The sequence below is a fragment of the Zootermopsis nevadensis genome, unplaced genomic scaffold (genome assembly GCF_977971745.1).
Source record: "Zootermopsis nevadensis isolate Lab colony 2312 unplaced genomic scaffold, Znev_1.0 Znev_ptg000024l, whole genome shotgun sequence".
NCBI classification, from domain to species: Eukaryota; Metazoa; Arthropoda; class Insecta; order Blattodea; family Termopsidae; genus Zootermopsis; species Zootermopsis nevadensis.
Window position 1 is genome coordinate 16,499,345 of NW_028259156.1, and position 14,990 is coordinate 16,514,334.

At 37.4% G+C, this 14,990-nt stretch overlaps 2 protein-coding genes across 5 annotated transcripts; one reads left to right on the forward strand and one right to left on the reverse strand.

Moving 5' to 3' along the window:
- Positions 1–73: 73 nt before the first annotated feature.
- LOC110838507 (uncharacterized) lies at positions 74–6,999 on the forward strand. Its single transcript, XM_087355187.1, has 4 exons — positions 74–394; positions 2,773–4,317; positions 4,630–4,802; positions 5,700–6,999. Exons 1-4 carry the CDS (start codon positions 300–302, stop codon positions 5,762–5,764), a joined length of 1,878 nt encoding a protein of 625 aa, XP_087211313.1. The 5' UTR covers positions 74–299; the 3' UTR covers positions 5,765–6,999.
- A 53-nt stretch (positions 7,000–7,052) lies between these two features.
- LOC110838499 (uncharacterized) lies at positions 7,053–14,803 on the reverse strand. Of its 4 annotated transcripts, none has more exons than XM_087355189.1 (5): positions 14,629–14,803; positions 12,365–12,556; positions 8,804–9,879; positions 8,314–8,464; positions 7,053–7,752 (listed from the first exon to the last, which is right to left on the reverse strand). In XM_087355189.1, exons 2-5 carry the CDS (start codon positions 12,395–12,397, stop codon positions 7,372–7,374), a joined length of 1,641 nt encoding a protein of 546 aa, XP_087211315.1. In that variant the 5' UTR covers positions 12,398–12,556; positions 14,629–14,803; the 3' UTR covers positions 7,053–7,371. The 4 variants fall into 4 exon arrangements, with proteins under 4 accessions (XP_087211315.1, XP_087211314.1, XP_087211316.1 ...); XM_087355188.1 differs by having other exon boundaries at positions 12,279–12,556; positions 14,629–14,796; XM_087355190.1 differs by lacking the exons at positions 12,365–12,556; positions 14,629–14,803 and adding an exon at positions 11,036–11,111.
- Between the last annotated feature and the right edge of the window lie 187 nt (positions 14,804–14,990).

Genomic DNA, 14,990 nt, shown 5'->3' on the forward strand with positions numbered 1-14,990 from the left:
ATAAAGGGGATTGGAAGTCCTGAATAAAATCTGTGTCTGTGAAAATCCACTTCTTAGCCCTAGCGAAAGTCGAAAATTGAATTGCGAGGTTTGTACTCCAGTCACTATGTAAATCTCTAATACACTGACAGTTCTGAAGCCTACACCCTCCATTTTGAACTTATTGCGCCCTTCTGCTATAATAATACGTGGAGTTTAAGTCGCGACTTGTACCCAGGATATCATTATCGCATCCGGAATATCGCAGGAGCTCAATCTCTGTCATACGGCGTTCAGTCTGTTCTAAATGCTGTTCAGAAATGGATCTGTCTTTGACGCCTCTCCTCTTGCTCGTGGTAACGGAGTCCTGGATTGGCCAAGCCACCGCCAGACAAGGTGTATGTGTAACAAATAGGTGAGTTTCTTCCAGTGAATGTCCAAGAAACAATAACATATTTTTTTATATAAAATTTTAGGTGGGACATTCTATGCGTTCTTTGTGTGAAGAACGAGAAACGCTAAACACATTTGGCACTCCTATCAATCAAATAAATTAGTGTACCAGTATCTCGAAAAAATTACTTATTCCTTGTTTTGGAACTGAAATATTTAATGCACTGCCAAGGACATTTCATTTTCGACCAGCTTGGTCAGAAGCTTTCTTGGGCGTCACAGTACGTTACATTTTTGCCATGAGAATTTAGCTTAAGAGAACGTGGAAAACAGCAAAGTAAGTAAAGGGACAGTCTCAAAGTGTAGTCTGGCAATTTACCGACGTTTCGGAGGCACTTTTCCCCTCCGCCATTAGGGCGATGACTAAACCCTTTACCAGACTACTTGGCACAACAACGCTGGACAGCCACATTCATACACGCCACCGTGAACACTTGACATCTCAATCAAAGAAAATAAATGTTCCATTTTTCTGCCATCTGCTGGACATAAAGTTACACCAGGTCTTACTCACCAAACTAAAAATTCAATTGCCGCCACGAGAAAAACTGTTAAAATTCACTAACATACATATGACTAATTTCCGATTTATTTAAATAACATTAAGATAATACTTAAAAAAAACAATGAAACTATTAGCTTTTCAAGAACTGTGATCCATGGAATTAGTTACTAAGCAGCCGTAAGGACACACTTTCCTGATCAGGAAAGTGTGTCCTTATGACAAGAAAATAATTGGGTATCAACAATTTACATGCATAATCATGTTGAATAATCCAGACAGGTGCATGATTAGAATGATTTAAATCAACAATTTACTTGAGCACTTCTTACTGACACATAAAATATAGGCTTATTCTCTTAATGAAGTATTATTCTTATTCCTCTGTTATCACTCCTGATAACAGAATCCGGTTCAGTCTTCTGAAAAACTCTTAAGTGCAACCGTTAAGCTCTGTTTGAAAAATACGGAAGCTTTTGGTTTTAAAGGCAGGAAACCGGGATGATTCATGAAAGCTTTCCACTCAGTCTACAAGAGTTAGGTCAATCAATCAATATCTGTAGCTGATAGGTCTACTGCCAAATCAAAAATCATCTTGATATCAACCAATATTTGTGGGTCTAGCATAGAAAATATGATGTACGATATAAAGCAAGCAGACAAACAAACAAATAAATTGATAACATGCAGCAAATGTGTGACATCAAGTCACATTATTCCTGCTTTTTTAGTAGATAAAAGTCCAACAGAGCATTATCCACTTCCGTGTTGTTTAGTTAACAGCTTGTCATTGAAATGTTCTACTTCCAGGAACACGGCTATCTGCTTACTGTGTACACAAACAGTGTTCCATAAAGACAACTTATATGCAGCAACAATATAACAATATCCAATCACTTATGATCTTTGAGTCCTTCGTGACATTTTCCATAGAGAATAATTCTTATCGAGAAATTAATACTTGGTCAACTAATCAAATTCCCCATTACACAATGATTCATTACAGTGCTCATAATTGTATCCTGGGTTACTTAAATCCTGATTACACCTTCACATCTACATCTAGTTCTTCCTGGTAGGTTCTTCCCTTCAGTTTTTTGACCAAAATCTGTATACATTACTCATCTCCCTCATGCATGCTGCAATTCTGGCACTTTACCTTCCTTAGTTTAACCACCATAATACTTGATGAGGAGGCAAACCATACACAAAAACATGGCAAACTATGTCACTAGGTTAACCCAGTTCCTCTGAAATTTGAAAAGGATATTATTGATTAATTTGTCTCATTTTATTATGTGACATTCTCTGATCTACCTGATCTACACAAGAAATCTGCTTGAAAAACCACATAGGTGACTCATTTGTTTGTGAGTAAAATATAATGCATGTCATACAGATAAAATATTATCACATTGTGGCTTACCACAGGAAGTGCATATTACACATTTTTTCTATTCACGTGTGTGATGATTATTGCATATTTTGAATAAACAGTGCCCCTGTCCCCCCCCAGTAGCAATATAGTATCTTCACCTCAACTTAAAGCAATATATATATATGAATGTATATATTAATCAAGCCAGTAAGTTGGGAACCTTGTTTTCTTAATACATGTAATCATAATACTGATAAACTGTTTGAATTGGAAAGTAAAATTAATGCATTAAAGTATATCTACAGTTACTCTGTTTACTTATGTATTAGTATATTACCTGTTTTGATAAACAAGCTTGATATCAGCATCCACCTACAGATTTAAAATAACAGAAAATTTAATTCCCTAAAAGTCAGTAAATGTTAGAACCTGAAATTAATATTTAATGTCTCTGTTTCAGAGAACATGGAGCAGTTGAAGAATGCTGTGAGGGATACAGGAAAAATTCTGCAGATGAATGTGTCCCTAGATGCAATGGAGGTTGTCCACCAAGTCACCACTGTTCAGCTCCTAATACATGCTCTTGCAAAAGTGGATATGTAAAGAATGGGAGAAATCAGTGCGTACCTTTCTGTCCAGGAGGCTGCCAGAATGGACGCTGTTTGGCCCCTGATGTTTGCACTTGCAATGATGGTTTTGTGAAGCTTGGAATTTTGTGCATCACAGCATGTCAATGTCAACACGGTCACTGTGCAGAAGATAACAGCTGTATTTGTGATGAAGGTTATACCTTGAATAAAAATAAAACTCATGAATGTGTTCCCTTCTGCAAAAGCGGTTGTGTAAATGGTGAATGCTTAGCACCAGATATCTGCATTTGCAAGAATGGTTATATAAAGGATCACACTGACCCCTATAAGTGCATTCCTGCATGCCCTGGTGGGTGTCAGAATGGCAAGTGTATTGCCCCTTTCACTTGTGAGTGTAATGAGGGTTTTATAAAGAATCATAACTATGAATGTGTGCCAGGATGCAAAAATGGTTGTATTAATGGTCAATGCAAAGGACCAGATGTGTGTGTATGCAACGAAGGATATGCCAAAAAAAGCTTGTCAAATTCTTCTGATTGCATACCAAAATGTGATGAAGAATGTATCAATGGTGAATGCACACAGCCAAACAACTGTACATGCTTTGCTGGATACACAAAGGATTCAGAAAACACACAAACATGTGTACCACTCTACAATGAAGAATGTACAAATGGTAGGTTCTCATCCGAAGACAAATGTGTATGCCATGAAGGATACATGGAAGATGAAGACAATCCAAACATCTGTATGCCAAATTGTACTTCTGAATGTATTAACGGTAACTGTACTGCTCCAAACAAATGTACTTGCTACGATGGTTACACAAACAACATAACACAACCAAACCACTGTATTCCGACATGTGAAGAAGAATGTGTCAATGGAGAATGCTCTGAACCTGATGTCTGTAGATGCTATTCTGGTTATGCTGTCAAAAATGTAAAAGAATCTAACAGATGCTTTCCAGTTTGTGATGAACCATGTGTTAACTCTAACTGTGTAGCACCAAATTTGTGTAATTGCCATGAGGGTTACACAAAACGTCCTGAAAATGACTCAAAGTGTGAACCCATCTGTAGTGAGACTTGTGTCAATGGTATCTGCACTGCACCAAATGTTTGCACATGTCATCAAGGCTATAAGAAGAGTAATAATCTTCATGTATGTGTCCCATCTTGTCCCAGTGGTTGTGTTAATGGAGAATGTACAGCTCCAAACATGTGTGTATGTCATGATGGCTTTGTTGTTGACTTAAAATTGAGTAACAGATGTGAGGTTAAGTGTCCTGGTGGCTGTATCAATGGAAATTGTACTGTAAACAGAACCTGTGAATGCCATGAAGGATGGACTAGTACAGACTGTAGCATGCAGATTGACTACATTCAAGATTATCCAGTTGCTAACATAGTACAGTAAGTATTCTTAATGCTTTTAGACATTTGTGCCAGAAATTTAAAGCTGTACTAACAACCTTTGTTTCATAACATAGTGAGTTGATCTAATCATTTTACAGTACATTAAGACAATGATGGCTTGTATTTTATTTTTTATCTTTCAAATACCAAATAATTGCAGGGAATTATATTGCCTGAAATCATCTGCTCATAAAACACTAATATGCATTATCTGGAACTAAATGGCCATAATTTTTACTCTAAAAGCTGTTACATAATTCAGAAATAAAATATATTAAGAATCTGATTACATACCAATTTTATCCTCAGAGTACAGGCAGGCTTATGGTTAGCAGACAAGACAAATTTACTGTGGATTGGCATGGTAATTATATTGGCTACTTCTCTTCTGCTTGTTCCTGCAATATCAAAGTTTGTGTCACACTGCCAAAGGAAAGGGGAAGACAAGAATCCTAGCGAAGTAGTGTATGTTCGCAATTCCGGTGAGTTACTTCTGAAAACTTGGCTTATGGAACTTTTCTTATCTTGATGACTTACAGCTTGGCAGAATATTTTTTTATAATTTATCAGAAAGATATACTAAACTAAAAATAAAAACGTCATTACTACAAAAAGAGCCCCACTAATTCACATAAAAGTCTCACAAAGATTCTCTTGTATCACCACCATTTCTGTTAGAAAAAGAGTGAATACTAAGTTTTATTACATCTCTTTTTGTAGTAGTTAACTGCCCCCACAGATAACATAGTTATTTCCATACTTGAGATTAAAATTCGTACCTTTGTCTTTTTATAAATATTCTTTGTAATGGTTTTTCATGTACAAAGAAACTATGTAGATAAATATTATTACTTAAGAATTAATCCATTACAAATTACAACAATATTTGCATTTCTTTTCTATTTGTTATTGAATTTTCAGTCCAGCATCTTATTTCAAAATGTACAAACATAAATAACATAATTAAAGTTATGCCCCAAAATATGATTAATCTTCCTATTAAAATGCTTGTTTAGTTCTGCTTTACTATGATTTGTATTCATATTCATTCTTAATGTCCCATGACTTTAGAATTGTAACAAAGCTAACTCCATAAAAAAAATCCTTCTTGAGAACGTAATAGCCGATCAGCCAGTCGATCTAGCAAGTCCAACCTTTTACAGAGACTGAAGCTTCAGCATCATGCCCACTTCAGAAATTTGTTTAATTTAGATTTATAGTTGGCACTAGAAGAAACGTGAAGGTTAGGTGAAAATCAGTATGTTGGTCCTATGCATAATAACAACAACATAAATATTTTTTCCCAAATCTCGTTACAGTAGTTGGAAACATCATATCACTTTCCAACGATTGAAGTTTTATTCTATTTTATTTTACAGAAATGGATGACTTGAACTCTGAAGCTATCTGTGTTGATCAGTACAGTGACGAAGCATACTATTAAAGGATTGAAAATATATGTCAGACTGAAAATATAAAATATTACCTCATATTGTAAAACCAGACTCTTGTGGCTGATTGTAATACATTTTTCTTCCACTGACACACTTCTGTGAAATGATAGGTCAAACATTTGCAGTGCATGACTTCTTAGATGGTAAGATAAATGACCCTTTCACTTCATGTCCATTTACTGCGTTAAGACTGGTTCATCCAACACAAGAAATAATAATGGCAGCCAATTAGTGTAATTTGTATTTCATAAAAAGTTACGCGTAGATATTCTGCAAGAGACATGAAAGAGATTTGCTATGAATTTTCCATTTAATATCTTATATTTACATTGTTAAATGCAGCCAAAATTATTTTAAATTTATTTGTCAAATGTAGAGTTTCTTTTTATTCTCTGGGTATGCGTATGACAGAATTGATACCGCATTTTACCTTATTTTTAGAATTATCTGTTGTTCAAGGACATAATTGCATAGCTTTGTTAGAAAATCAAAAGAATAAGTACAGTTTCAGGAATCTGTGGTCAACCAACAGCAACAACAACAACTCTCCCACTGAAAGTTTCATTATTTCATTAAATTGGTATTAAATCTGACTTCTGTTGCTATTGCTTATTCATATTCTTTTAAAAATAAAATGACCTTACATCTTTTCTCATGTCTTTTAAGCTTTTTGGGTCCTCTGTTAGACATACCCAAATATTCACGGAAATTATGTTGTGGCTCACTTGGGGTCAGCGTGACAATCCCAACAGTTTTAAAGTTAAAAAACTGTAGTTTGTCACGTATTCAAATTCCAGTAAACTCCTCTTCTCCTTGGACCTTGGACTGGCACAGTGATCGAGACTAGCTCTTTCTATTGGACCCAACAGAGTAGGAGCCCCTGCCCCAAATACCTGAAGATGAAAACAGACCCAGTTTTTGAAATGTCATGTGCATTTTAATCTTGGACGATGGTCACAGACTAAATCACGATAACCCTGACTCCAGATTAAGCAGGGACTAAATTAAAAAGAAAAGCTTTGTAATAGGTTGTTTCAACTTCCAACTTCTTGCCAGCCTCATATTTCCATTTCACAAGTTAAATGACTTGATTTCTGTCAAATGATTGTTCCATCTTTTTTGTAATTAATTTTTATGGAAGTTTTTTCCCTTGCTAAATGTTTAATTTCTTTAAATAGATGTGTATATTTAATAACATAATATTAAATATTCTTTTCTGTACCTATTTTTTTGTGTTTTATTATGTTACCTCGTAAGTAATAATATTTCTTCATCCTATTGACTTGTGACCACATATTATTATATTTATTTCTTGATGATCCACAATAAATCATTACAATTTAGATTTGCTTGGTGTTATGCGCCGGAGTCCAATACTTTCAATTATACATCTTTTTTATGTTTGTGATCCATAAAAAGTGGCTCAGAAATTTGCTCTAATGGTTCGTGAATATTTTATAAATTTAAATACTTGACATTATAAAAGATATACACAAATTTATACAGTCACAAATATAATTTATAATTCTAAACACAAAAAAGTAAAAGTTGTGTTTCTTTTTTTTGTTTTTGCTGCAAAACCTTCCTCTTGGCTTTCTCATTTGGAGTCACTTTTATACGCGCTTGTTAAGTAACACACACAAGCTGTTGGAAATCGAAAGACCCTTATCCTAGGGCAGAGGTCTGGTTTGTCCGGGTCCCACGTCACCAAGTGTGAGTAGGAGTATCGCTGGACGCAACTACTTCCTTTGGCTACATTGTTCTTGAAGCCACCGCTGAGTGTACACCTCGTGGCAGAGCACGGCTTTCCGACGCCGCGGCACTTGTCGAGCACGACGCTCTGCGTCACGGAGGCGCCCTGTAGCACGACGTACCACCGCGAGCTGGGTGATTCCAGCACGTACCCAGGTTCGATTCGATGCCTCTCCGAGTCACACACTCTCTGCTGCAAGTTCCCTGGCTGAGCCCACGACCAAACCTGTCATCATTTGTGCTATTTATTACCGTGAAGACTAGCTTAAGCAGAACCAGAGCGTCGTTTCGTACATATTTATCATTATTAATATTGCGCAATATTCGTAAATTCCAGATCATATAATTCAAATTTCATTTTATTAAACTCGAAAGAATTGCAGTACTTTCTACAATTTTGGACTGAATTTGTTTACATTCTGTCCCCATATTTAAAACGCCACAATTATCAATAAAAGCAAACAATTCTGAAAGCGTGCAAAATGACTGATACAAATTGAGAAAACTTGAGACCATTTTCCTGGTCAAAACTGTTTCTTGTTTGAAGTTCGTAATTAATGACTTAAAAGTTAAATTTGTTATTGAAAATGTTTTACTGATCTCTGACCAACACCAGTTTTAAAAATCTCCAAATTTTCAATCTTAATAACCTATATTAAGGAAAACTAATTCTTGTAGGTGCATTTAATGCCAGTAATTAAATGACTTATGACTAAATGTGTATAATTTGGGGGGGGGGGACATTCAGTTATATGGGTTCAAGAAGCAGCAGTTTCTTTCCTCTTACATGTCTGTTTCCACGCTCCATGTTCCTGGTACCGTTAAAGGAATGTGTGCTAGTGTTCCCTGCATATTCGTCATTCAAGTCTTCAGGTACTGGCGCGTACATGAACTTCAATAAGTCTGCACACCGTGTTATCAGTTGTGATATCTGTTGCCTTCAAAAGGAAAATAAATTATAAATTGATCCTAAATTACCATCTTCTATAAGTCGCAATCAGTGATGATGAATGGACAAGTCACTTTCCAAATTGAAAGTTCTTCTTCAAGAATATTAAATTTGAGATTTGAGATTTGAGATCTGAATGATGATTAAGTGTTGATTCTGGCCTTAATGCTGTATAGCTGTGTGGACTTACAGGCAGATGTCAACGTTTCAGAGTAACATATTGCCTCCATCATCAGCGATCAGGTGAAAATGGAGGCAGTGTGTTCCTCCAGAAAAACAGATATTAAGGAGTCGGGAATAAAAAAAATATATAATTCAAGATACTTACGAAGGATACCTGGGCGGTGACGCGCAATACCCCATTTCTTTAGCTTTCGGACAGTCCTCATCAAGAATATCTTTCAAAGTTACTTTCTTTTTAATATCTGGAGCGGAAGTAGTCCCGAGTTGATTTTCTGAAAGCGACCTCGTGCCTGGCCCAAGCACCGGAGGATTTGTTATTCTTATCGCTGAGGGCAGTTGAACGGAATGCAGCATCTCGTCCGGCGGGGCATGATACGTCGAATGATGTTCACTGGCCTCTATACTCTGTGTAAACTGCACATCGGGCTCCAGATTGCGGAAGTTTAAGTTGTTTGGAAAATTTACAAGCGCGTGTTTTTGTTCACTCGATGGAGAGGCTTGAGGCACAGTCGCGGTGTGCTGAAGTTTTCCAAAATTCTCAACTATTTGCGACAAATTCTCATGATCTCTCCCGTTTTGGTTCCACGTGTTTCTTGACGGAATTGTGTTTTGTACAAATCGGCTTTGATTTAGCTTTAACGAGTTCTGTGTGTCTGATCCAGTCAGTTGTTGCTTAAGGCCTTGATGGAAAACAGGACTTGAAAACTGTAATTGTTGTCTATGCGGGAAATTTTCCAGCTGCTTGGTGACAATGGATTCTGATATAGAACTGTCCGATGGATTACCGAATTGCTGAGGTTTCCGACTTGTAGAATCCACGACGTTCTGATTAAAAGCAAACTGTTGCCTTAGATGTTCAGGTGAATTGTTCTGTTTAAAGGTTCCTTGAGGAAATTGAGCAAAATTTGAATGAATAATTCTATCATCTTGATAGCTTGGAAACTGTGAAAATGACACAGCTGGAAGTATGAATGGCCGCTGACTGACTGGATGTCTACTATGTGATGTCACTGAAGGATCTGGAGGTCGTGGATGGATTCGTGGCCTCAGTTCTTGAGCGGGTGGTGGAGGAGGTCTCATGACTGATATGGTATCTGAACTCGGAACCCGCTGAACCAGTTTCGTGTTCCTATTTGATGGCTGCCAGTCTGCTGAGCCGAGAGTGTTTACAGTAACACCAACTGTCCTGGTGGCCAGGAGGAAGGACATTAAGATGAAAATCTATAACAAAACCGACAAGGGAAATGTTTACTTACTTTGTCTTTAAGTCCACCTGTTGCTTGGGAGAAAAGAAACAACTACACACACATCCTGTCGTTTATGGAAACCAGTAATTCATTATCATGTTCACAAGGCCCTGCCTCTGTACCCAGTCCACACACACACCCTCTCTATTCAAGATAATTTTTAGTATTTCCTCCCATGTATACAATTTTTACTTGTTATTCATGGTTTTCTTACCTCTGATATATATGAAATTTTAAGTTATTCACTCTGTAGATAGAGTTTGAAATTATTTTACATTTATTTTGTTAAATATTTATCATACCAAACAATTTCCAAATAAAAGCCGTAGATCTTATTTGGAAGCCACATAGGGCCTACCAGTTCTTGTAGGATGAACTATTTTTTGAGAAATTCGATAAATCTCAATTGAAGCTTTGTGTAAAATATGGGTTATATGCCACCGGTATGTAAAGGTAAAGCTGTCCCCGGTGCTTAATTAAGCATCGCGCCATGTAGACATATGAGGAGTGGAGGTATATCTCCACGCATTCTTAATCTCAGCACTTAAATAGATGAGTGGTCTGGTTCACGCTTCAGCCATTTTTCCCCCGCGGTTATTGTCTAGTTTAAGATGCCATGCCAGTATTTTACAAGAGCGGCTGACGAAAACCACAGAACTCCTGAGTCACGACAGAAGATCTCCAGTGGGAGTACTAACCACTTCGTTTCAGGTTACGCCTTTTCGTTCCACTTGTCTCGATCCTGCAAGTGAAAATACTAAACAAATGAGATTGTGCCACAATGCAGCTGTGTCGTATTATTCTGCAGAGAAGGTCGTGTCAGAATATCTAGAAAAGATCTGTGTATATAAAGAAAGCAATATAATCGTTTGTATTCAGGTGTTAAGGGGTCATGTGCTACGTCACGCGAAAAGAAATTTTGTTCTCTGACGCGTTAACATCTGATATCCGGTTGTGATGTTCTTTCAACCGTGTCTTAGTTTTCGATCCGGCTTATACAGCGGTAACGCTATGGACCTGCATTCTGGAAGCAATCAATTCTAATTTCTGCTGTCCTAAATTTGTAGCTTTCTCAGTCCTTCCAAGGCGATTGTCAGAAGAATTCGTTTAAACAGGTTCTTACTACTTACCTGCCAACCATTTTTGATGATTATAATCTGAATTAAAACTGAAGAAAGTTCGTTAAATAAAGATTAATTAGTTTTGTCAGTCTGCAAAACAAATATGACATATCCATATTCTTGTATTGTATTCGACGAGAATCCATAGTCTGTCCAAATGAATGCAAATCAGCAGACTACTGTCGATGGAAAGGATTTATCCAGATAGTTCTCGAGTACACTTGAACTTCAGCAGGAGGAGTTCGCTATTCACACATCTGCACTTTACGGACTCAGCCCGATAATTTATAGTCTGTAACTCCATTTAAGACTGATAAATGTTTCAACATCTGTTCACCAAGCAGAACTGAGTTACGAGCAGATCTTACCAGACCCCTTTACATACGCAACCTTTATAATCATTTACTCATCTCATTCGACGCCGTAATATATGATTTCTGCAGCTGAAGCGCTGTTAAATAACTCAAGCATCAAAACACAAATTACACTGAACGTCTTGGTGTAGTGACCACTGCTTCTGAAGTTCTGCAAGATGTTAACACACGCCACATTATTTAAGGCACTCGTTCGGCGCATATGGGGCATAGTTAGAAACAAGAAATCCACATACAATTTAGCTCGGAAAACTTCAAATGAAGACCTAGGAGCAAACATGTTATTTCGAGTCAAATTTGGACGCTCTTTGGCATTTTTGCCCGAAATTACTCCCCTGAAAAGTATAATCTTACGTTGTTTAAAGAAATTTGTTGTTTACTACTACCAGCAGATTGTATTTTACAATGGAGCAGTAGAGAAGGTTCAAAGCGCTAGGTTACCCACGCCCAACCCCCAACCCCATCCATATTACATCAGATTTAATACTCGGTCAAGTAATTTAATTTCGGAAACCGATATACTGGTCTAATACATAGATCATGTCTTGATACTTGGAGTAATATATTCCCTGCGTGATATTTATAGTCTCTTAAAACAATCAAATGCATTTTAAATTTTCACTCTCCGAATTAAAGGCAGCGGTTACGAAGCAGAGATGTTGAACTCACAAAAATTTCGGTAAATATAAAACGGCATTTCTTTCTGGCTGTGGTAAATTACGTAGGGCACAATGTTGATCAGAATTCAGTGACCTGCACAAACTGAGTCGCCACACAACATCAGAGGTCCTGGAACCATCAGTTTATAAGCATTTACTTAATCCACTTTAAGCCTGCAGATGCCCAAGATATTTGTGACTCTGCACACCGATACTCACAGACATGTATGTTGTGCGATCCGCCGTCCAACTGCTGAAGTCCGCCTTCACTGCGGGTAACATGGCTTCCTGACTATGCCACTCACCGTTGGTGCATTAACTGAGACTCTTGCAAGCATCACGATAATTCTGCACTCAGTTTTCGCCTCTACCCCAGAAGGAGATAGTTTAAGTGGGTCGTTCGTTGCCTTGCCCCAGACCTGGTTTTACGTCTCCTTGGAACTACAGCCCCTGTCTTCCTCCCTCTCACTGAATGGTCCTGGAGAAAGTGAACGAAGCTGTGAACCAGGAAACAGTAATCGCAAAATAACGTCAGGGGTAAACAAATACAGGCATGTGCAATGTGCAGTCTGCCAATTGTTTCTTATCGAAAATTAACAGGTAAATAAATCGAGCGGAGGCGTGGCCTGGCAGCTTACCTCCAGGGGGTCACACCGCAAACATCCTCTGTTTTCATCCGATGCCTTACGCATGCCCCAGATAACTGAGTGCTCTGATTCAGGATTCATAAACCGGTGGTCCGCAGACTGCTGTTCACCCGCAAGTCCCAATTAACTTTATATCATATACTTCTTATTACGACTGGGACATTGGTATTTTACAACGAACAACTTTTTCATTTCCTTTTTAGGCGAGGTCGCGTGTTTCGTAGTCGGGACTTCCCGGGTTTAAATCCAGGCCCGGATAACGACTATCCTTATTGAGATACCACATGTTGCGTGTCGAGGTGCGAATTATGTACGTTTATATCTGAGAAAACTCACGTATCTAATGGTTATCCTTTCTAGTAAAAATTATTAGAATAACCAAATGTGTAGTTAACCGTATAATTATTATTTAAAACATATTTCTAGCCTAAAATACATATTTAAGCATCCTGAGGAATGTAGGTTCTTCTCAGAACTTGTAGTTAAAGTCATGCCATTACATTTCTAGCAACAAATTAAATGTTCTCAAGGCATTCGATATAATATTTTTAAATACGCATTTGGAGAAGCGGAGACATTTACCTAGGTCAAGAGTTTCCACGGATCAGCAGTGAAAGTGTCAAGTATATTTATCTTGAGGCACGCTGGCCTTATATCGGACCTACCTCAAAACCCGAAGTCCTTGTTCCTTACTGGTAACAAAATTTGCACTGTTCTTGCTGATGGCTGTCTGTGGAAGTTCACAGAAAACGTCGGACCCGTCTTTATATGCATGTGGAAGAGTAACCATGTGTGTAGAGTATGTCGCGCTCTCTCATTAAGTGGACAGCTAATTACTGCAAGCTCAGGTGAGCAATGGGGAAAATTCATAAGAAAGTTTCAGATAATTACACGTTTTTCGATAATGTGGCTCCATGTTATATTTCTGGGTTATGGGAACTCATTCCACTTATATTCCTTAACGAGAATCCTCGTTCTTTGCAATGATTTCTTCGCTCCTTTTACCGACGTTTACTACGAAATATAATTCAAGGTGTATTAAAAACTGGCTCGTTTAAGGACGGAAGATCGAATTGACGACAAATTTCCTGAACCACAATGTTTCAGCCAAATCGAAAGTCAATCAAATCTTATGTTTATTTCGTGTAACTGAGTCAATCATCGCCCTAAAATAATTTCAGCTTCTTCCAAAGCACCAGAAGTTGCAATTATAAATACCATTGATAAGAGTTTAAATGAGTTCTTTCTTATTTATGTGCCTCTGTATTACATTGGCTCACCCCGGTTATTGTTTAAGAATATTTCTTGTCAAACAGACGATGATATTAGGACCTATGAGAGAGAGGAAGTTACAGGGTAATGGACAATATTGCCCATTCAGAGGCTTCATGATAAGATATGAAATCGTCACCAAATAAAAGGGGGCACGAATAAACGAATAATGAAACAACTGGGGCATGCAGCAGGCATGAAAGACGAGTCACGAATAAAATTTTACTTGGAAAACACGAAGGGAAGAGACCACCTGAAATACCTAGATATAGATTGGGGGATAATATTAAAATTAAAATTGAAGAAATTGATTTTGAGGATGTGGGCTGGATTTATCTGGCTCAGAATAAGGTTTTGTGAACATGGCAATAAATATTCCATGAAAGTTGGGGAATTTCTTGATAACCTGTTCGACTATCATTTTCTCTAGAACGACTCTGTCCCATGGAGTTAATCATTTAAAAGTAGAAACTGATTACGAAATAAGCCACATTCTTAATATTTTTATAGACAGTGAAGAGAATCTCATTTACATTTCACATTAAATAACATCAACGATGACGCATATGCTCATTTTATAAAAAGACAAAATTTTAAATCGATAGTTAAGTTCATTGTCTTGTAACTTAGAAAGGAAACTCTGAACTCACGTTATATCGAATGTAAAGCTTTCCAAGACCAAAGCTGTGGATTGCTGTCATGACTTCATCTTGTCTTAATACAGCGATGAACGCAAACGCGAAATTCATAACTGAAAACACTAGTCGGCGAGAGTGGAGTTGTGTGCTGGAGTCTGCTTCACTAACATCAGAGTTCACCTTCACTTGAAGAAAGTGCGTTTTTATTCGAAGGTAGCTATGGGTAATGTTACACCGTGACCGTAGTTCAGATCCCAACTCCCCCTACCAACCTGCCATCTATTTTTTAAAAAAACAAACAGTTGTTTGACTTGATATACTACTGAAAATCACGAAAACCTCAATAATGTTACTAAAAATCAGGCCCAGATTTG

Bases quoted from the DNA above. Each gene is read 5' to 3' on its own strand.
- LOC110838507 (XM_087355187.1), top strand. From the start codon at position 300: ATGGATCTGTCTTTGACGCCTCTCCTCTTGCTCGTGGTAACGGAGTCC. The intron at 395-2,772 runs GTGAGTTTCTTC...TCTCTGTTTCAG, and splicing joins GGTGTATGTGTAACAAATAG to AGAACATGGAGCAGTTGAAG. The intron at 4,803-5,699 runs GTGAGTTACTTC...TTTATTTTACAG, and splicing joins AGTGTATGTTCGCAATTCCG to AAATGGATGACTTGAACTCT.
- LOC110838499 (XM_087355188.1), bottom strand. From the start codon at position 12,341: ATGTTACCCGCAGTGAAGGCGGACTTCAGCAGTTGGACGGCGGATCGC. The intron at 9,880-12,278 runs GTGAGTATCGGT...GTTTTGTTATAG, and splicing joins ATCGCACAACATACATGTCT to ATTTTCATCTTAATGTCCTT. The intron at 8,465-8,803 runs GTAAGTATCTTG...TTCCTTTTGAAG, and splicing joins TCACCGCCCAGGTATCCTTC to GCAACAGATATCACAACTGA.